Source organism: Melanotaenia boesemani, chromosome 13 (assembly GCF_017639745.1).
Source record: "Melanotaenia boesemani isolate fMelBoe1 chromosome 13, fMelBoe1.pri, whole genome shotgun sequence".
Classification (NCBI taxonomy): Eukaryota; Metazoa; Chordata; class Actinopteri; order Atheriniformes; family Melanotaeniidae; genus Melanotaenia; species Melanotaenia boesemani.
The window spans coordinates 7,490,140-7,513,232 of record NC_055694.1 but is presented as its reverse complement, the minus strand read 5'-3'; the positions used below and the strand labels follow the sequence as shown (position 1 = coordinate 7,513,232).

General features: G+C 39.1%; 1 protein-coding gene across 1 annotated transcript; it reads left to right on the top strand.

Moving 5' to 3' along the window:
• On the top strand, positions 1 to 22,597 carry cacna1fa (calcium channel, voltage-dependent, L type, alpha 1F subunit a). The gene is made up of 47 exons (XM_042003776.1): positions 1 to 212; positions 826 to 1,015; positions 1,200 to 1,305; positions 2,983 to 3,122; positions 3,217 to 3,362; positions 3,446 to 3,598; positions 3,679 to 3,875; positions 3,978 to 4,081; positions 4,194 to 4,336; positions 4,422 to 4,490; positions 4,578 to 4,641; positions 4,743 to 4,769; positions 6,166 to 6,326; positions 6,417 to 6,642; positions 6,728 to 6,935; positions 7,043 to 7,163; positions 7,277 to 7,349; positions 7,431 to 7,494; positions 7,577 to 7,634; positions 7,709 to 7,805; positions 7,901 to 8,030; positions 8,115 to 8,174; positions 8,264 to 8,370; positions 9,546 to 9,633; positions 10,235 to 10,342; positions 10,440 to 10,492; positions 10,576 to 10,722; positions 11,786 to 11,987; positions 12,066 to 12,224; positions 12,314 to 12,424; positions 12,519 to 12,602; positions 13,465 to 13,485; positions 13,642 to 13,776; positions 13,865 to 13,930; positions 14,078 to 14,169; positions 14,374 to 14,533; positions 15,893 to 16,020; positions 16,152 to 16,248; positions 16,339 to 16,441; positions 16,534 to 16,635; positions 16,821 to 16,945; positions 18,992 to 19,338; positions 19,432 to 19,590; positions 19,718 to 20,088; positions 20,627 to 20,739; positions 20,823 to 21,155; positions 21,373 to 22,597. Exons 1-47 carry the CDS (start codon positions 197 to 199, stop codon positions 21,577 to 21,579), a joined length of 6,171 nt encoding a protein of 2,056 aa, XP_041859710.1. The 5' UTR covers positions 1 to 196; the 3' UTR covers positions 21,580 to 22,597.
• Positions 22,598 to 23,093: the final 496 nt, after the last annotated feature.

Here is a 23,093-nt window from a genome sequence, read left to right as displayed (position 1 = left end):
CCTCTCAGCTGCACCGGCGCGCTGCATGTGGACGTGAAATGACCGGCTGCAGATGGTCATTTTTTATTTTTTATTCTAAAACAGTTCTTTTACGGGGGGAGCTGAATTTAAATCTGTGATCCTGTACGCATCACAGATTCTTTGAGGAGTTGATGGTGCTTTTTCTTAGGTGACTTCGTGGTGTCAAACTGCGAAAATGGACGCAAAGAAAGGTAATGTATCCAAGCTTCTGTTAGCACAGTAGTGCAGTAATAATATGCACATGTACATATTATTACTAATGTATAGTACAATACATTTTGACACCGTTGTCGCCTTACCTTAAAAGTAGACAACTGAATGTTTACCACCAAGCTTCAGTCATAATTAAAACATTATTTTTTAGGACAGACTGTTTCTCTTATTTGTGAATTTTTTTGTCCATTCAAAGTTGAGACTATTAAAGTGCCTTCAGGTATGTCTTTGTGCAGGGCCTTGTCAACAGGTGTTCATGGGCCTACTTTGGGATAGTGCTAGGCTAAGTGCCATGCTGCTCCCAATAAAGAACTAGGTCACATCTGGTCCTATAATGTGAGGCCTGCAGGACAGAATACCTGTCTATCCGCTCCTGTGTTGTGTTAGATAATATAATGTGGACTGATACAAGCAGCATGGCTTCAACTTCATGTGATGCAGCATTGAAACAAACAGAACAGGCCACACAGCTGTTTAAAGTTTGACACTGAGGCACACGCAGTTTCCACTGTTTGCACCCTAATCCAGATGAAACAAACACTTTGATTTTACATGGGGAATATCATTGCATGTGTTTTCTTTTTTGGACAGATGCTCCTCCCGGGGGCGATGCAGGCAAATCAGACACCCTCGGTTCAACTGGCTCAGCCAGGAAAAGGGGAGGGGGGGCCAAGAAGGCAATGCAGGCGAACAAGTCTGCCCTCAGGGCCCCCCGAGCACTTTGCTGCCTCACACTGAGCAACCCAATCCGCATGGCAGCGCTGGCTCTGGTGGAGTGGAAATATCCTTTTTTCCCCAGTCAATCATATGTGTTGGGACCTGCAGTGGTATGTTTATGTTACATGAGAAATTCTGCAAAAGCTGCAAACATGTGGCATGTAAATAAGAAACCGATGGTATGAAACTATTTATGCTGTGATGCGACTTTTCCTGAAGTCTGTTAGAGCCTTAACCAACATCTTCACGCCGTTCGATATTTTTATTCTACTTGCCATTTTTGCCAACTGTGTGGCCATGGGCGTCACAAAGCCGTACCCAGATGATGATTCCAACGCCACCAATCACCAACTTGTGAGTTTCACACAGAGGGAGCTTTAGTAGCCTAATTCGTCTCTTTTTCACATTTTGAAAATGGCAAAGCGACACATGATACTCCCATCTTGAAGTTACAGAAGATAACTTGGCTCAAACATAAGTTAAGGACATTTGCATGAAATTCTCAACAATGAACCATTATAAGCTGACAAACGGGAACTTTACACATGTTTTGTTGGCATAAAGTGAGCATAAAGCAACATAAGTTATGACACAGACACGACATAAAATGAAAACTTAAATCCAGGTCTTAAAGCAAATGCGAAGTCCTGATCAGTTTCTGCTTATTCCTTCATTTGTGTGATGGATTTATGAAGTCTTATGCACACTTGGCTTTAACATTATGTAGTCAATATAAAGGGCAAGAAAGAAGAAGAGTTTGCAGGAAGGTTTTACCAGAAGCAACAAGTTCGGAGCACACTGCTTTATATCAAGTGTCTTAATGAGTGCTTTGTCTTTGAGAGCATAAGAAGCTAAACACTTGTGACACCGTCGTCACGTGAAGTACGACTGAGCCTCGTTTATATTTTGTTTTTGCCTTTTGTTTCTAACGCTTGACACACTAAGAACTGGTTAGTCTGAGGCATCACTGAGATACAACATTACTAAATTGTTCTCTAAGCGTAAAAGATTTGGATTTTAATGGTTTGTGAGGAGGAATAACTGAGTGTTTGGGGTATTTTGCTGAGTCCTGGAACAATGAGTGAGATGTAGGTATTCTTGTGCTTGTTAATGGTGTTAGTGGAGAAAGGTTGTGCTGTGACCTCGGCTAGGTGAGCCTGTCAGGGATCATGATTTACTTAAACACCAACCATCTGCCTCATCTCTCTCCACCCTCTCTCTGAGCCTATCCTTGTTTAACTTTTCCCTGATTATTTTTCTCTTTAAATGACTTGATGGTCAAATTGAAATCAAATCATTCAGATAAAAATCAACCAGTCTGACTGATATATTGATAGTTTATTCATAGAAGTCATATTGTGAATGTGTTTAAATTGTTTGAAACAATCTTTTTGTGGTTTGTGTAATGTAAAGGTTGTTAAATATCAGACTGACTTCAAGTGAAAGTGGTCTTAAGGGTAGCAGATCTCTCTCACACACATACACACATGTGCATGCATGCATAGTCTTGCAGCAGGATGGATGTTAGTAGATCCCTTTATTGGATTTCACTGAAGAGGTAAGCTGACAGTCTGTTGCAGGGACTTCATAACTCTCATCATCATTATTGGATCAGGTTTTGACAAATGTTACTGAAATGGAGAAAATTAGTAAATTTGTGTTGAAGCAAATCATTGCCGGATTATTGAGTCAGCCTGAAGGAAAAGTCCAAGTGACAGTGATTAGCAGGATTAAGCAGAAGGTTTGAGAAACAGAATCTGGTGACAGGCTTATATGTTTTAGGCAGTAGGTTAAGAGGTTAGAAAGCCAGCGCCATTGTTATGCAAATGACCTTTTTAAAAAGTTGGATGCTATGTTTGATAAATAGCAATAATACTTTTTAAATGTCAACATTATATTCTAACAATAGCTTGACATTTTCTTTTGTTCTTTTTTTTTTTTTTTTTTTTTTAAGATGAACTCACTGACTGTAAAAAAGTTTATTCCAAAACTACCAAACTCTTCCTACATTAACTTTTCTTTTTTTCTCAGGAACAAGTTGAATATGTCTTCCTCGTCATCTTCACCGTTGAGACCTTCACAAAAATTCTCGCCTACGGTTTAGTCATGCACCCCAGCGCCTACATACGCAGCGGATGGAACTTGCTTGATTTCATTATCGTCATTGTCGGGTATTTTAGTGATTCACAAAGTTCCAATTTCCTTCTACAGATGTTCTGTTCTTGATAAAACATGAAGTGCAACGGCCATTTCTTCTCTGGGCAGGTTGTTCAGTGTGATGGCGGAGGGCGCGACGGATCATAAGCCAGGAGAGGCCCATCATGCTGCAGGGAAACCTGGAGGTCTGGATGTGAAAGCTCTCAGGGCTTTCAGGGTGCTGCGACCTCTTCGTCTTGTATCTGGAGTGCCAAGTGCGTGTTTGACCCTGTTTTTTTACTTCTCCACATGTACTGTAGATCCAGTAAGCGTGAAAAGTGTGTGTTTGCCCTATCAGGTCTGCAGATTGTATTGAACTCCATCATGAAAGCCATGGTCCCCCTTCTCCACATCGGTATGCTCGTCATGTTTGTTATCATAATCTACGCCATCATCGGCTTGGAGCTTTTCATCGGCAGGATGCACAAGACGTGTTACGACATGAGCACAGGTCTGCGCTCTCATCTGCTCACCTTGCATCATGTATTAACAGTCGTGTGGACTCAGTGGGTCTCCTGTTTCCTGCTGCAGGTCTCATGGTAGAGGATGATCCATCACCTTGTGCATTTGCTGGAAGTGGGCGTTTTTGTGTCACCAACGGGACTGAGTGCAGGGGCAAATGGGAGGGCCCCAATGGTGGGATCACAAACTTTGACAACATTTTCTTTGCCATGCTGACAGTTTTTCAGTGCATCACTATGGAGGGTTGGACAGATGTGCTCTACTGGGTACAAAAATGTTTCTGGATTCTCCAAAAATGTCATCACTGTGTTTTTTTGCTGTCTGATAATACTTACCTATCTCTAATTTCTCTCTGACTTTCTGCACAGATGAATGATGCCATTGGTTTTGAGATGCCATGGATTTACTTTGTTTCTTTAGTCATTTTTGGATCATTTTTTATCATCAATCTTGTATTGGGTGTGTTGAGCGGGTGAGTAGTCGCTTCATTTCTTAGATTTACTGACTTATGAAAGCCAAAGAAAACTCTTAAAACTGAATCTATACATATGCTTTAAAGTTTTTGCATGTCTTTATGTGCGCAGAGAGTTCTCTAAAGAAAGAGAAAAGGCTGTGGCACGTGGTGAGCTGCAGAAAGCGCAGGAGAGCAAACAAATGGAGGAGGACATGATCGGCTACATGGACTGGCTCATAGAAGCAGAGGATGTGGACGAAGAAGGAAATAAACGTTAGTTAAATGCATGTCAACAGTCTCACATCCAAACAGGCTGCCTTTGCGTTTATAAGTAACCTGCCTCTGTACATCTTTGAAGGTGCTGCAATCGCAAAGAAAAAGATGATGAAAAAGTTTGGCTGGTACAAGCACAGCGAGGATGGAGGAGGTATTTCAGCTGTCAGAGTCACTGCTGCTATATTTATTTTGTTTACTGCTGTCTTACAACTGGTTGTTATGCATGTGTTTTTAACAGAGTCCGACTCTGATGATGATATTGCATACCTTGATGATGACAATGGCTTCTGTGCTTCCCTCATGTAAGGCAACAGGGAACATTGTTGGCATTATTACCATGCAAGAAGAGTTTGTTTAACTATGTTAAAATATTTCTCTCCCATTTTTTTTTTGTTTCTTTTAGGGCAAAGATGATGGCCAATAGCTTCTGGTGAGATTTGTGACTCAACAGAAATTCTTTTTAAATGTTAAAACATTGGAGAGCATCACTTTTTATGGAACTGGTTTATTAGTTGTATCATCCATAACATGTGATTGCATCAGATGTTTATCACCTTTGACCAACCAGGATGGGTTAAATAATGGGTTAAATGTTATATTATGTTAGATAAATAACAGAATGCCTTCATTTTCTCATAACATATTATATTAATAGAAATTTGTATAGTGTTGACGTATAATGCAGAATTGACTAAAGTCAACATTTTTCAGATGACAGCGCTGAGCTGATTGATGTAATTTTAGGAAAATACTGAGGACTTTTTCTGTTTTATTAATGTACATCAAAACCATTCCTTTTTTCCATAAAAATAGAAAAATTTGCTAATTTAGTCTGTAAAGATTGTAAAACTATGAATGAACACATTTGGGCTCCTTGATTTAAGAGACACCTGAGAAACATCACCAGGCCAAAGTGAGATTTAAAAAGCCATTTTTCCTTTTTCCTAAATTCAAACGGTACAGTACACAGAGTATGACATAGACCCACTACAGTACGGCATATGCACGATAAATAAATAGGATAGAAGTGCATTTAAAATACTTTTAAAACACAGAATGGGACTTTATTGCCAAGTAAGTTTGCACATACAAGGAATGTGTCTTGGGTGGTGGTGCACAAACAACAAAAACAGAACACTGCAAACATATAAATATAAAAAATTTAAAATGATGGGTAATACAGACAATAACTAAAAGAAAGTAGAAATAATGACAAGAGGCAGCTGGGTAATATTGTACATGAACTTTGAAAGGAGATGACTCCATGATTCTCCACTAAAGTGCATTACAGTATGGAATGTAGATATCACAGTTAAATCCTTGAAAACATACTAAGAATGTCTCACTTTTGTTTTATTTCACAAACACATTCAAATGTTAAAGGGTTATGATTCTCATGGGAGTGCTAGAAGCACAGATTAACTCCTCTGGCTTAGAAGGCAGAAACGTGAAGGAGGACCCAGGGTGGGATAAACTCATTATTTAATTTGTTAGAGTAATGGATTAGAAAGAGTTAACAGGGTTGTGCAGAGAGAATCTAGTGTCTAAGAGAGAGGAGAAAGTTTCTAAAAGGGACATTTTAAAGCTGCTGATTGGTTTGGATTTAGCAGCTGATTGTTGGTCAGATCTCCTAATAAACAGCCAGAGAAGCCAACTATCTTAAAATAAATTAAATCTTAAATGAAGTGCATATTTCCAGGCATTCTTTATTTTACACTAATGTTAATTAAACAAATCATGGTGACACTGAAGCATTTTTAATGCTTCAAACCTGTACATTTACCTTTGATTCCAGATTTAAGTCTCTATTTCTGCTTTTCCTTCAGTGACCAGCTCTGCCAGCTCAATCATACTTTAAGAAAGAACTGCCGCATTGCAGTCAAGACAACAAACTTCTACTGGTTGGTGCTGCTGCTGGTGTTCCTCAACACTGTGGCGAGTGCCTCGGAGCATTATGGACAGCCCAAATGGCTCACAGAAATGCAAGGTAATAAATGACCAGCTTTAACCTTTTCTGATGTCCTGATTCTAAAGATCTTTGGATTGGAAGGAATCCAACGACTTCTCTTTCCCTCAGAGCGAGCAAATAAGATCCTACTGCTGCTGTTCACTCTGGAGATGCTGATGAAGATGTACGCCTTCGGTCTTCAGATCTATTTCATGGCGCTGTTCAACCGCTTTGATTGCTTTGTGGTGTGTGGTGGCATTCTGGAGACACTGCTCGTAGAAATGGACTTCATTCCGCCCATCGGCATCTCCGTGCTGCGCTGCATCCGACTGCTCAGGATATTCAAGATGACTCGGTGATTAGCAGCTCTACAAAGAACTCGCTCGCTTTGATCTAATTTCATTTCCTGGTGCGTCTTCATGCCCTCTCTTCATTTCCAGGCACTGGGCCGCCCTCTCTGATCTGGTCACGTCACTGCTCAACTCCATGAAAGCTATCTGCTCCCTTCTGCTCCTGCTTTTCCTCTTCCTCATCATCTTCGCTTTGCTGGGTATGCAGTTGTTCGGGGGCAAATTCAACTTTGATGAGACTCAGATGAAGAGAAGCACCTTTGACTCGTTTCCTCAGGCTCTGCTGACGTGTTTCCAGGTGAAACCGAACTAATGGCCTCACTACTTTTAACTGCCAGCGGTGCAGAGCACAAAGGCTTTGAGTCAAAGTTTGTCTAATTGTGTATTTTGTTCATTTCATTGAAGATCCTCACCGGAGAGGATTGGAACGCCGTCATGTATGATGGCATCATGGCATACGGAGGGCCGATCTTCCCTAACATGGTGGTGTGCATATACTTTGTCATCCTCTTTGTCTGTGGTAACTGTATCCTTTTCAGTGAATTGATCGACACCCATTTCAGCTTATTCCTGATCCACTTACAGTTTGAATATTTTACCCCAAAAGGAGCAAATCTGACTCCTTAATCTTGCAATCAGACATCCTGCTCAATGTCTTCTTGGCTATCGCTGTGGACAACTTGGCGGGGGGTGGTGGAAAGAAAAAAGTCGAGTAAGTTGTAGTGAGCAGCAGTAGCAGCACTTTTACAGCATTTCAAGCTTAAGATTAATGTTCAGATTTTTGTTTATCCAGAGAGAAAAAGGAGGAGGAAGAAGAATGGGATGAGGATGAAGAGAAGGAGGATGAGGATGCAGGGGTAAAGATTCACCAGAGCGTATTTCTGCGCTTTATTTTAAGTGGCATGAGCCTGAACAGATGATCTTTTGTCTGGAGTGTAGAATGAAGAGGATGACTGGCAGGAAAATGAGGAGCTGAGAGCCATCGAGGGACTAGAGGGTGAGTGGTAGACCTCCCGTGCGACAGGAGAAACTTCAGCCGACACATTAAAACTTGTTTGCTCTTTGTTGTAGGAGTTGCTCCGTTAAAGCCAGAATTTTCTGGGCCCAAAGAGAAGATTGTACCAATTCCCGATGGAAGTTCCTTCTTCATCCTCGGAAAGAAAAACTGGTAATTTAGTTTGAAGCATGTTACATATCAACTCAAGAAATGAGGACTTGTTATACTGACGCTCTGCATGTGGCTTCCTTCTCTTCATTTATCAGTTTGCGAGTCGCCTGTCACAACTTCATTCACCACCCCTACTTCACCAACTTCATCCTCATCTTCATCATCCTCAGTAGTATTTCACTGGCTGCTGAGGATCCCATCAAATCCCACTCATTCAGGAATATTGTGAGGCTCTTAAAAACAGACCATATATCGTAATTCTGTCTTCATGATCAGCTTAACTAAAATCTGATCTGACTTCTTCCTCAGGTTCTTGGATACGCAGATTATGTCTTCACTTCAGTTTTCACAGTGGAGATCGTACTGAAGGTAAGAGCTGTGGGAGAAGAAAACTTTGAATTCTGCACTAAAACAAAAGCATTTCTAACTCGTTACTTCACTCTTCCGTTCGCGTCTAGATGACTGTTTACGGAGCTTTTCTGCACACCGGCTCCTTCTGCAGGAACGCCTTCAACCTCCTCGACCTGCTGGTTGTCAGTGTGTCACTCACATCTTTTTTTCTACAGTGAGTAGATGCACAGATTTGATAAAGGAAAACATCATATTTGCTACTTTATTCCTTCTCTCTCCAAATCTTATCCATTTAGTTTTAATTTTAGTTTATTAAACAGGGATCATGTACCGCAGCTTTGTGCCAGATTTTAGCTCTGAGCTAATTTACATTTGAAGTCCTTGAAACACAGAAAAAAATACAGAGCACATATAAAGATTATAGTAAATGTAAAAAAAAATGACATTAGATAGTAAAGATACAGTAAAATAGTTCAGAAAATACAATTTAAGAAAAAAATAGTAGTAATAAAAGTACACTTGAGTTAATCCTGTTTAGCCTCCCAACATATCTCATACACACTTAGATATTTAACACACGTTTTATTTCTTTTTTTCTGGTAAATGGAAACACAACAAATGCTAAAATTAATGCAGACACAGTTTTTTTAACAAATGTTTTTTATTAAGTGTTAGTATATGTTTAGTTTTTTGTTTGCTGTGATATGTTTTAAATGAGAATGCTGATTGCCCTGTTGCTGTTTTTCTTCTGATTATTGTGAATTTTCCACTGGATGTTGATGGTGTTATTCTGCTCATCTAGACAGATATTAATTTAATAAACTTTTTAAGTTTAAGTTTTTAGGTGGTGGAGGTGCCGTATTATTGGTTTTCTTAAGAAAGAATAAGAGAAAAGAAAATGTAAATTTGCATATTTAATGTAACTTTTTAAGGTTAACATATTCTTGTTTGTTTAGTGCCTGTTTGTAGAGCAATTCCAGCCGTTTAATGGTTGTCTAGCTTGCCTGTGAGCAACACGACATACTAAATGATAAATGACAGAATCGTTGCATTCATGCTGATTTTGGCTGCTTCTGTCATCAGTTAGTTTCTTAGACACCTGAAGGTGGAAAAATTTTCATTTTAAACTCTGATAAAGCTTTTTATTATGGTTTTTGAAGCTGAACTTAGAATCTAAAATAACACCGAGGCATCTGAACTCATCTATATCAGTCATTCTTTCTCCCATTACAGCTGCAGTGGTATGGATCTGATAGAAGCGATTATGCCTGCTTGAGAAGAACATTGTTGCTGTTAATGTCAAACAAGAGTCACTGAACTGTTTAGCGGTTTTAAAGTGTAGTTTGTGGGTTTAATTGTTTTCTGAATCCTCTCCATTGCTACTTTCAGTTCAAGCGCGATCTCCGTGGTGAAGATTCTCCGAGTTCTTCGGGTTCTCAGGCCTCTTCGAGCCATTAACAGAGCCAAAGGTCTAAAGGTAAACGGCTCTGCTTCATCTAGATTTTTCATTTCCTGCTGTTTTTACTGTGGGATGGAAATAAAAACAAAATGCATCTATAATAGATTGAAAGTAGCACAAGATAATGAATAAAATGTTTTTTAAAAAAGGTTTGTTTAATCCTTTTTTTCTACATTTTTGCTCGTTTTGAATTTCTTAGCAAGATGTTTCAAAAAGTTCAGAGAAGGAAAAAAAAAAAAAAAAAAAACAGGTCAGAAACCTGATCACCTTCTAAACAGGGTGTTCAAAAGGCTTTTCAGAGGTTAGAATGGGGAGTCCAGACCAGTCCACCTCTGAAAGCATGTAGCGTGTTATAAAATAAAAATCACACTAAGGCTCAGGTTATTACGCAATCGATGTCCAATACAAAACTAGAATAGGAAAGTAATTTCCTTAAAAAACTACAGTGACTGGTGAGGTTATCAATAAATATAATTATTTTCAACATTTTGTATATGTTGTCCTGGTTCTATATGGAAATATCCTTATTTTTATAGAATTTTCTACCATTTTCTAGAATCCGTGCAGCATATCTTTTCTAATGTTATTTAAATCTTTCTGCTTGTGTGTATCCCCACAGAACGTGGTGCAGTGTGTGTTTGTGGCCATTCGCACCATCGGAAACATCTTGATTGTCACAACGCTCCTTCAGTTCATGTTTGCTTGTATCGGAGTGCAGCTTTTCAAGGTGCAGCTTTATGGCTTTCATGTCTTTGCTCTTGTGAAACAGACATTTATCCGGGAGGGTTGTTAATGGGAAAACATCTCCATCTTGGATCTTTTAGGGCCGATTCTTCAGCTGCACAGACGAAGCCAAGCACACTCCTTATGAGTGCAAGTCAGTTCATGCAGATTAAAATCTTGGACTGTGTGTTAATTTTGTTTTTGTTTCATTAAATCTATGAATGTTTCTGATTTAAGGGGAACGTTTGTGGTCTACAAAGACGGCGACATGAACCATCCCATGGTTAAAGAGCGGGTTTGGGAAAACAATGACTTCAACTTCGACAATGTGCTGATGGGCATGTTGGCGTTATTCACTGTGTCGACGTTTGAAGGCTGGCCACTGTGAGTAACATCTTCCTTTTCAATGCAAACTATGAGGTTAACTTAAACAGTTTTTTTACTAAATTATCAGCAATTCTTACGAGTCTGCTTCATCTGTCTGTATATTCTGACCTCCACTATTTACAAATAGCTGGTTTCATTTTCCAAATGGATCAGTAATTCCCTAAACGAGTGCGTTGCAGTTTATAGCATTATTAAGACAGGAGTGAAAAGTTCAGCCATTCAGGATTATTTTTATTTGTGGATTAGTGCACATTTTCTAGTGGTAGAGTTCTAGTGATAATGTATGAAACTGCCTCATAATGAGGAAAACTGAATTATATTATGTTGTGAGCAGGATTTCTACTGGAAATGAAGACAGTGTTCGGCTGTGTTGCACAGTATTTTCTGCCTTGTTGGCCCGCTTCACTGTTGGTCTTGTTTTTACATGATTTCTTCCCATCATGTAACAAATTTCTGAATTGATTCATTAAACCTAATACATTAAGTCATTTTCAAATTAATAAATAAAAAAGAAAATATAAGGAAACATTTTAATTTCTTTTCACATTTATTTATGTCTGTATATTTAATTAAGTATTTTTTCCATTAAATAGAAATTACTCTATTTTTCTTCTTTATACTGTATTTTTTCTGTATCTTTTTTATAATTTTTTCTTTATTCTTTTTGTCCCATACTCTTTTTCCTTTTGCTTTTTCTGTCTCTCATTGTCTTTGTTATTCCTATGTAGTCTTTGTCAGGTTTGTCCAACACATGAAAATAAATAAATAAATTTATCTAAAATAGGCATACAAAAATAAATGCAGAAACTATGTCCCAATAAAATTACCTAAATAAATAAAGGTTTAGAGATTAGATATACATAAATAAATAAAAAATATTAAATTTAAGATAAATGAATGTAATGATTCTTACACTGTACTAACATGTATTTATTTATGTTTATTTCATGATTTAGTTCCTCATGTTTTAGCAGATCTGTCATTTACTTTAATCATAGCTAAATTTTTCAGCTTCTATATAAATCACATTCTTCTATGTTTTCGTATTTCATCTGTAAAGGCTCTTGTATCGCGCGGTGGACGCCCACGCCATAAACCGAGGCCCCATTTACAACAACCGAGTAGAAATCTCCATATTTTTCATCATCTACATCATCATCATCGCCTTCTTCATGATGAACATCTTTGTGGGTTTCGTCATCATCACATTTCGAGAGCAAGGAGAGGCCGAGTTCAAAAACTGCGAACTCAACAAAAATCAGGTAAGTTATTGGAGACAAAGTAGATTCATGATTTTAGTTTTGGTTTCAGACTGAGCCCTGTTTTCCGTCTTTCCCCAGCGTCAGTGTGTGTATTACGCACTGAAAGCTCAACCCATCAAGATTTACATTCCCAAAAACCCATCCCAGCTCAAATTCTGGAGAATCATTAATTCCAGCCAGTTTGAGTATATCATGTTTGTGCTTATTCTGGGAAACACACTCACTCTGGCTGTTCAGGTACTACTCCTCTTAAATCTCTGGGTAGATAGAGAAATATTCAGCGTAATACACTGTTGTGGAGCCAGATTTTATATAATCTCTTTCAGCATTACGAGCAGTCCAAGCTGTTCACCTCCATCATGGACATCCTCAACATGATCTTCACTGTGGTTTTCACTATAGAGATGATTATCAAGCTGATGGCTTTGCGGGCTCATGTGAGATTTCACTCTGATAATCACACACACACACACACCACAGCTCCTCTACTGTGTGCTGATGACTTCATGTTTGCTTATTTCTTCTGTGCAGCACTATTTTATTGATCCTTGGAATTCATTTGATGCGTTGATTGTGGTGGGAAGCGTGTTGGACATCGCTGTGTCTGAGTTTAGTGTAAGTTTGTTCATGTTTTTTATTTTCAGAAGCAGAAGCTTCCATTAAGGAGACTGAAATGGAGGTTTTAACAATCAACTGATACAAAAATTAAACTATACCAACATGTCATATATGAAGAAACAAATTTAAAGTTACTTTTAATATTTAATTTTATTCGTTTATTTAACTGGTATACTGGAGGTTAATGAATATCAAAAACATGGAATATTGCAAAGAATGCTAATTTCCATTCATAGTGCCAAGTGCAGGTAAGAACATCTAATGAAACAAAACCATGCAAGTACGATAACAGTGAAATACAAAAAGACACACGATAGCGAAGAAAAGGAGTAAAAATAAAGAGAAAAGGGGCTGGGCACCGCAATAGAGAGATGTTTTGCACCATTTGCATGATCCATAAAATGTAAAAGTGTCAGACTACAAAAAATAACATACTGTCAATATTTAAGATAAGCCCTAAAAATTCATGAGTCATCTTTAAAAGAAGCTTATACGTTATTAAATAAAAAGAGCCACACTCCCTTTACTAAGGTAAAATGCTGCTTGTGTGCAGAGATGAACAAAACGTGCAGCATTTCTAGCTCACAAAAGAATATTTAATGCAAATTTTTGTAAAAGTGTCTGTATTTTAGATTTAACCTCAAACAGCGTGACATAAAATACATAATTAACTGAATAAGTGCAGTCTGAAAAATCCAAATCAAAAACAAAAGTACCAAGTGGACTTGTTGCAGGATTATTGGAATATCTTTTTAAATTATTTGGCACATGTCCTGCTCCTGAAGTGAAACCATTTGTTCTTAATAGCTTTTCAATTTTTTTCTCTTTCTGCTGCTAACCGCCTGAATTAATGATCCAGGGAGGAGGCGGCCACGGGGAGGTAAGAGATGAGCAGCAGCACTGATGGGTTTGATTGCCTTTAATGATTGAGATTTTTTTCAATTCCCTTTCCAATTGTCGTATTTTTTATAGTAGAGTTATTCTTCTCTGTTATATAATATCAGTCCATATTAACCTAGACATGTTTTCCTTCTAGGGTGGAGGGAAAGAAGAAAAAGGAAAAGTGTCCATCACGTTCTTCCGTCTATTCAGAGTGCTGAGGTTGGTGAAACTGCTCAGCAAAGGAGAGGGAATTCGAACTCTTCTCTGGACTTTTGTCAAGTCCCTGCAGGTCAGTGAATCCATCTGATGCAAAGTGTTGAATACAATGTTTTTATCGTGACAGTTTTCTAATAAACTGCAGTCTTTCATCTGCTCAGGCCTTGCCTTATGTCGGCCTCCTCATCGCCATGATCTTTTTCATCTATGCTGTGATCGGCATGCAGGTGAGTCTCAGTAACCACGGACCACCGAAGTCCTTTTTGTCTGTTAAATGTCTGTTAGCTACCCTAAGCTACTGTCAGAGTAATCATCTGGTTTAAACTCTGTTTCTGATCAAGTGCCCGTCTTTTTTTTTTTTCTTTTTTTTTTAGATGTTTGGGAAAGTGGCTGTTGATGACAACACACACATCAACAGAAACTGCAACTTCCAGACTTTTTTCATGGCAGTTCTGGTCCTCTTTAGGTGAGCAGTTTTACCCAAAAATAAACATATGAAATTTGTTTATTAGTCTGAGGCTCTAGTTAAACCACATCCAAGTAATTCCCAAATACTAAACGTCTTCCAGTCTGAAAGGGAAACAAAATGCAAACTTTGGCTTTCATGTGAGATTGAAAAGGTGCAGATATCTTTGTATAGGTAGAAGATAACTGCTCTGTCTTGTTGAAGGTGTGCCACAGGTGAGCAGTGGCAGGAGATCATGTTGGCGGCTCTGCCCGGCAGACGCTGCGACCCAGAAGCTGACATTGAGCCTGGCGAGGAGTTCACCTGTGGCAGCAATTTGGCCTACCTCTACTTCATCAGCTTCTTTATGCTCTGTGCTTACCTGGTGAGGATTAATTCGGATCTGCTCTCTTTTAATCACTCAGACAGTCTGTAGTAAACCATAAGTCCTCTTTACATTCCAACACCTAAATTTAGGTGTGGTTAATCCATTCAGACTTGTGTTTTACAGGCTGTTTTGTCAAACTGAATCAAAGGTAGATGAAAGTAGAGAGGATTGTGCTGCAACAGCAGTGTTCCTGAAGAATAAAGTTAAATTCATGGTCTTTAAAACCCCCATGCATGGATTTTATTAACCCGGAAATTATCTTTTAATGCCTCACAGCAAGAAGGTCGCCGGTTCGAATCTCGGCTGGGGGGAGGTTCGAACCTTGAGGGTGGTGGCCTTTCTGTGTGGAGTTTGCATGTTCTCCCCGTGTATGCGTGGGTTCTCTCCGGGTTCTCCGGCTTCCTCCCACCATCCAAAGACATGCATGTTAGGTTAATTGGACACTCTAAATTCTCCGTAGGAGTGAGTGTGTGTGTGAATGGTTGTTTGTCTCTATCTGTGTTGGCCCTGCGACAGACTGGTGACCTGTCCAGGGTGTACCCTGCCTCTCACCTGTTAAAATGCTGGGATAGGCTCCAGCTCACCCGCGACCCGAAATGGAATAAGCGGTCAAGATAATGGATGGATTATCTTTTAATTGCATTTATTTTTATTACAAGATATAAAGTGGTACAAATATTTTGGTCTAAGGGAAACTAGTACTATTTAAAGACAAAGTAAATGGGTCAAATGAAGGTGACTTTATGCCTAGAAAACTGGCCAACAGGCTCCAAGTAGAAGCCCAATACTTAATCTCATTGCTAGTGATGGGAAAGGAAGAAACATCTACATGTTTCTGGTAATGGACCATTGTCATATGATGAAGGGATGGAATTCAGAAGGAACATATATATATATATATATATATATATATATATATATATATTGTATATAAATTTCCGACAGCATCCCGGTTCATGTTCAGTCAGTCTGTGTGTGTGTCCTACATTTCTTGTGCGGTTTCTTCTCGTGTGGACAGCTGCCATCCATCACTCTGTGTGTGGTCTTTGACCCTCAGCAGAGCCACTGAAACCCAACTGGCAGCGAAAATAGAGCAGCAGACCTGCAACCTGCAGGGTGGCCTCTTATAAATATACTCACTCCTCTCTCACTGGCTAATGTATTCATTTTCTTGAGACTAATGTAACTACCTTTTCACCTTTTACATTTGTTTCAAAACACTGATATTACATTATTTTCCACTGCTGGAGTACTTCTGTACACTTTCTCATAAGAAATTCATAAGACCCAAAGATTTTGCATGTATGTGAAGTACATTTGTTTTCCACAAATCAAAGTAATTCCCTTTACTTTCAGATTATCAACTTGTTCATTGCTGTCATCATGGACAACTTTGAATATCTTACAAGAGACTGGACTGTGCTTGGCACTCACCACTTGGACGAGTTCAAGAGAGTTTGGTCTGACTATGACCCAGAGGCCACGTATGGCTTGTTTTTCTTTCATTCTCTTCTGGCTACTGTATATTAATCTTTTTCTGCCCTAACCGCCCCTCTCTTTACAGTTTCCAAAATGAATAAATCAGTCTCATCAGTTATGTGTTTGCATCTTGCAGCGGTCGCATTAAGCACATCGATGTGGTCACCATGTTACGCAGAATTCAGCCTCCTCTTGGTTTTGGAAAGCTATGCCCTCATCGTGTTGCTTGCAAAGTGAGTAAGCGAACTTTCAGTGATGCAGACTTGATTAAAGCAGCAGGAATAACCAGATCTGCCATTTTCTGCTTCATCCTGTCCTCTCAGAGGCTGGTTGCCATGAATGTCCCGCTGCACCCTGACGGGACAGTCACCTTCAATGCTACTCTATTTGCTCTTGTTCGAACCTCACTCAAAATCAAGACTGAAGGTTAGACTCAGAGGTTGAGACATTTGTATGATGCTCAGCTGTGAATGTGCTGTTTTCACTGACACGTCTGTTCCTTGTTTCTTCCGTCTCAGGCCCCATTGATCAGCAGAACGAAGAGCTGAAGATTATAATTAAGAAGCTCTGGAAACGCACCAAGCCTAAACTCATTGATGAAATAATACCGCCCCCTAGAGGTAAATCGCAAAATTGCCAAGCTTTTTGCTGTGAAGAAAAGTAAAGACTAAAGCAGTCTAAAGATTAAATAAAACGTGAATGGCAATAAAGAAAAATACCATTATTTATTTTAATAAACCTCATGAGGTTTGTTAACTAAATTTAAATATTTTGTTTTCCATCTGTCACACTTTTCCTTCTTCAGGTGATGAAGTGACTTGTGGAAAGGTTTATGCAAGTTTCTTAATTCAAGACTACTTTAAAAAGTTCCGCAAGAGGAAAGAGCGGGAGAGGAAATCTAAGAAGAAGGACAAGGCAGCTGCTCTGCAGGTGACTTTGGTTTATGTAGAATTAGATTTACAATAAAAAACAACATTAACAAATTTGAGACATTTTCACCTCACTGTAACATAGCAGTCACTCCATTAGGTGCTTGCTCTGCCACAAAGCTCACTTGAGCTCAGACTGGTTTCTTGGATAGCTAAATTTAGTTTAGTGTACTTAAACATATGGTCTCAATCCATAAGAGCAGCTTTTGGATGCAGTGAAAGAGAACGGCATCTTTAATGAGCTGCTCTCATTTCTAAAGCAGCAGGCTGATGACACCACGTCTCAGGAATGTTTTCCAGCACCTTGTTGACCTCACTATTCTGACCCACAATTCAGTGTCTGCAAATTAAAATATCAATGAAAATATGACATTGACCAAAACACATTTCCCCACCTTTACGTCAATATTGTTTTCAAAGGTTTTGGAAGCAACACAAAGCAAGAGGGAACTGACATAAGAAGGACTGATGGTGGATAAATACTATAGTGCTCCTCTTTCTCTTAATGACAAACTAACCAAACATTAAATGTAGGCTACTTTTTGTTATGTGAGAAATCCTGCTCTGGTCCACAGCCAAATCAATGGCTCAGAGCAGCATTAAAGCATGTTAATATAATCAACTTGGCTTTCCCCATATGGAGAACAATGACCTGCTCCAAGTCAGACTCCACACTGCATCTTTGATGTATAACATCCACAGGGATCTTTCACCAGAAAGTCCAGTAAGCATAAACCGAATATTTACAGCACTTCAGCACAAAAGATCCAAATTAGACAAACAAAACCAAAGTGTTTTTTTATTTATTTTGGCAACTCAATCAGTCCATCTTTTCTCATAAAGCACATTTATATACAAACAAATTGCAGCACGAAGGGCTTTACATTAAAAACATCATAACCCCCCCTGAACCCATAAAGCCCCCCAGAGTACAAACCCACATAAAAAAGTCACACATAAACACACTACACAACATATATGCACACACACAAACCCACACACATATATACATAATATGATGTTCTCCATAAGCTCTGTCTTAACCCTCACTCACCAAATTGGGGAAACTAAAGCACTGGAAATTTAAAGAAAACATGTTGAGCTGAAGTAAAAAGAATAAAAACAAAATAAAAAATAAGATAAAACAACTATCTTAGTTTCTTCTTAGACTTGGGACAGTAAGATGATGCAGGGATATTATGTTTCTTGTCATTTACATGTTGTAAAATCCTGTTTGCTGTTTCTGAGGCACTTTAAGAGTCACTCCACAAGAACGGAACAAATAGGACTTCGACATAATCTAACAACTAAAGCGTTAAAATTACAACCTCGTCATAATCTTTGACGGTTGAGTGTGATGGGGTTGAGATTTATGCTCAAAATGACCGCCGCTTGACTGACTGAATGCCAGAGAGCGAGCACATGACAGCATGCATAATTTTATAAATAATAGTTTGGTATCTTTTTTCCATGTAACAGTGTTGAATCATTGAGTCTGCACAGCACAATATCACAACAAAAATGACCAAAATATAATAAAAAAAAGGCACTCTGTCTCTACTGTCCTGTTGTCCAAAAGACTTCCTGATGTTCATGCTCATATAAATCACACCATTGCTTTTATGGGGGAGACGTTTGAGTAATGGCTACATGGTACAAAGCTAAATAATTATATTTCAATTAATAATTATCTATTCATTTTGAAAAAAAAAAACATTACTAGCAAAAAACAACAAATACATGTTTATGTTGATAAAACAATATATTAACTTTCTGGTAGTTTTGTTATTTTCCAAGTACACCTCCATTTAAGGTGTCAATGGATATGACAAAATAGGTGACATCAACTAAAAACCCAGTGTCAGTTCTCCAAAAAAGAAAAAAATTAATCAATATGTTTTACACTATTAAAGGAGCCATTTCAATGTATATATAAAGTGGATTAAATGTAGATTTTGGAGACCTAACAGATGAAATACAGCGAAAAAGGTCAGAGGAGTTTTCATGGAATCACAAATGTCTGGAACTAAATTTGTGTGTTTTATAGCAAGGGCTGCGCACGCTGCAGGACCTGGCTCCAGAGATGCGTCTGGCCATGGCCTGTGACCTGGAAGAAGAAGAGGCCACAGAGGGAGAGATGACAGGCGATGAGATATTCGACAGTGAACCAGGAACTTCGGTAAACACCACGCCCGCAAGCACACCGATGCCCCCTATCGACATGCTGGTGGAGCAGACGGCTGTGTTTATTGAACCAGAGCCTAAGATCACCAACGGGGGAGTGATCACCCAGCAAGTGATGGGCTTACAGGAGCACGAGAGACCGGGATCAGAGCTGGCTGGGATCAGCATTGTAACAGAGCAGCCTGAGAGATCTGAACCCCTGCCCATCAGGTACTGTGTTATCATCACATCTATATATTCTGAAGTTACAATAAGTTGAGGTTTTAAATGATTTGTTTTATTTCTCTTGTTACCAACAAATAGAATGGACTCCATCTGTGAAACGCCACTTCCTCCTCCCCCGGAAATATTAGTGGAAGAAGAAATTGTAGTTCAAGAAGCAGTCAGTGTCACTGCAGACGAATCAGCTGAGCAGTTTTACAGCAGTGAAGTCGATGCTGCAAGTCTTGCATCAGTAGACCCGTAAGAAAAAAGGAAACTTTTTAGGATAGAGTTGCAGCACACGCTGTAGTTAATTTAAAGGAAATATATGTATCAAAAAGCTGGATCCTACTGATTTATTTTGCTCTCTGTCTCCTCTATCTTGCAGATATGTATATCCAGACGCTACATCTCCTGTTCCAACTGAGACAGGCTACAATAGCCAGAGTTTGGACAGAACCAGCAGCATAGGAGAAATACCCTACGATGCTCATGATGCCAATGGCTTTGTTAGCAATGATTACACAGACAACAACATAAATGAAGAGAGTGTTACTGAAAGTCCCACTCCCTACACGACAAATGGATATAACAGTAATGGAGATGCAGGATACTATGACAACGGTAGCGTTATCAGTGCTAACGGTAATGGGAGCGCAATGAATGGCTGCAATGAAAATGGTAGCGCTGTCAGCGGTTACAACGAGAACGGTGGCACCCAGTTTGTCAGGAGACGGCTACTTCCTGCCATACCAAAAGGTGAGAAGCAAATACTGATGTGATTGCTACAGGATGATAACTAGTTACTTTTATAAATATAAAATGTTTTTAAAGTTATGAATTATGAGTCACATTTAAGCAAAAATTACCAACATTTATCTTTGGTGTGAACATGTGCTGGGTATGTTTTCAGTTTTTAGATTATTTATTGACCAAATAATTCATAAAATGTTTCACATTAACTCTAAAATGACACCAGGAAGGAATATATTTACTAATCTGTCCAAGACTTATTCTCAGATGGTCCTCATGTTATTTGAAATTCTTACAAATAATTTATTGATCAGGTTAAATTAAAATCCAAACATTCAGAGCGAGATTAGCAAAAAAACTAAAGCAACCAAGAGCCAAACTTTATTGAGTGACAGCTGCTTTGTCACGTCTTCAATCAGGCTACACATAAACAGCATCTTACCTTTGACCCACAACCCCTTTAGCAAGTTAATGTAGCCAAACTATGGCTAAATCTATTTGCACTCCGTCCATTTCTGTAACATCTAACTTTTAATTGTTTCAGGCCATAAGCCTGCCTTTAACTTCCAGTGTCTGAGGCCACAGAGCAGTGTGGACAACCTCCCCATCCCTGGAAACTATTATGGAAACACGTCTCCAACCAGATCCCGCCTGCAGGTAAAACAGTGTCAAACACACTCTAAATGTTTGCGTTTCTTGTCTTGCTTTCGCGGCCTTCATCTTTTGCTCTGCTCTGTTAGAACCAGCACAGCCTGGACTCGCGGCCAAGCAGCGTGTCTTCCATGTCCTCCACCTCCTGGGTGAACACGGGAGCAGCTGGCACCACTCCTCTCCCAGGAATAATTGCCCCCTCAGGACGCAGGGGCAAGCTCATCTACACTCCCATGATTCTGGTGGATGAAGCGACGGGTACCAGTCAGCCGCTGTGGAACGACGGCTCTGCTAGCCTTCCAGCAGGAAGGCGTCCCGGCTGGTACCCTGGTCAGACCAGGACCTTCACCAGTGTGAGGATGCCACCTTCAGTCAACCAAGGTTTTGTAAACAAAGGCAGCGCAGACAGCCTGGTCGAGTCGGTGAGTTATGTTATTATGGAACAGGAGATTTTTTTTAAGGAAATGTCTGATGATTTTGTTTACACCTGAGATCCACTTGCTGCCTCTCTTTTGTTCCCAATGAGTGTTCAAACTAAGCTGTTGCTCACTTTGGCAAAGGCCTAGGTTGTTGTAGCGCATTTGCTAACATTTGCTGTCTGACATCTTTGCTTTTGTGATTTATTTCTGCCAACAACAGATCCTAATCTCTGAGGGTCTCGGGGTCTATGCTAGAGACCCAAAGTTTGTGAACTTTGCCAAGCGGGAGATAGCCGAAGCCTGCCACATGAGCCTGGATGAGATGGAGAACGCTGCTGCCGACCTGATAGCGCGCGGAACCAGTCAGACACTTTCCCGCTTCGAGGACGAACTCGCCGACGAAATGAACTGCGTGATTTCTTACTGAGATAATAAAAGAAACAAAGACATTGATGTAGGAAGTCAATGAGCGAGAAAAAGGCTAATTTTCATGAAGTGCGTGTTCATACGATTGTGAAGAAGGGCAACCATCCTGCAAAGGAGATGTCTTATATACCTTCATTTTTGAATGCCAAATTACACGCACAAGAATTTTAAAAGCACATGTGACTCTCTCTGAAGTGTCTGATGAACATTTTGTGATTCAGAGAGGAGTCTCTGGGTGTGAAATCAAGCTAAATTTCTCAGCAACATGATGACAAAGAGCCATCTTTTTTCTGTTGTATTCTCATTCTGTGCCGTACTGGAATTGTCATCACTTTACACATCTGTGTGCTCAGTTCCAGTTAAGGCAAATAAACTGTAAATAAGAATATATTAAACTATCCTTAAATACAGATGATGAGATACAAAACAGCATTAGCTATTTTAGAGAAATATTTAAGTAAATTAAATATCCTCTAAGATGCAAACATGTAGCAAAAAATGTAAAATGTTTTTGACTCGAGACTGTTTTTGACTGAGTGGCTGTACAGAGTGTACAAATAAAGTCTGTTTTCTTAAATGTATGTTTAATTTAATAGTGATCAGTTTGTTCCGTGGAGTGAACTTCACCACAAAGGGGTTTTTGTGTAAATTTCTTCAAACGGATGTTTAAAACCACAGTAAAATATCCGTGAATTGCATAATCCGCAATTAATGGACCAGCAGATGGACGACATCTGTTTTCACTTCCCCTTTTAAAGAAAAGACGTGTGCAAAACAATAAGCTCCATGTGTCTATTGTTCTTTGTCGTAGTGGTGTGAGCTTGACTCTAAAATGTAGAATTTTATATTTCGTTTACCTAATTTATATTTTCAAGTTCATAGTAAAGTCCAGTCAGGTGAATCGAGCCAGTAATCAAAGATGCAGCTCTGGAAACGGAGGTACCTCCAGAAAAGGACAGAAAAGAAAAAAACTATGCTGAAAAAGCTTAACATTGTTGGGGAATATGAGTTCAAGGTGGCCAAAAGAAAGAAATGTAAAACTTCCCCAGCATCCAAGGACTTAGAGGTTTACATTTTTTAACAGTTTCTGCTTTTTTTAAATTAAGAACTAGTACCACTGAAGGTAAACCTGGCATCTATAAGCTCTTCTAGTTTACGAACCACAAAAGCTGAGATTGAAGTGCACTATTGGAAAAATAAAGCAAGTGAGGGATTTAAGCATAGCATTTGTATGATACACACTCAAGTTTTTACCATATAAGGTTCTCTGTCCTACAGACTGGATTCACACACGAACATGCATTCTATGCAAATGAGCATCCTATAGGCAAACTCTATGATTGGAGGATACAGGACTGAGGAATTTTCTTTGTTTAAACCCTATATAAGACAGAACGACACATCAGGTCTTTAGGTCTTCTTTCTGGTTTTGGGACCTCCAGATTTTTCTGCAGAAATCTGTTTTGATGTCTGAACTTTTGTAATAAACTTCTTTTTATTATTCAAGTCAGCATC

Coding starts and splice junctions, on each gene's coding strand:
- cacna1fa (XM_042003776.1), top strand. Junction 8,175..8,263: donor CAGTGGAGATCGTACTGAAG/GTAAGAGCTGTG, acceptor GTTCGCGTCTAG/ATGACTGTTTACGGAGCTTT. Junction 10,343..10,439: donor TCGGAGTGCAGCTTTTCAAG/GTGCAGCTTTAT, acceptor TGGATCTTTTAG/GGCCGATTCTTCAGCTGCAC.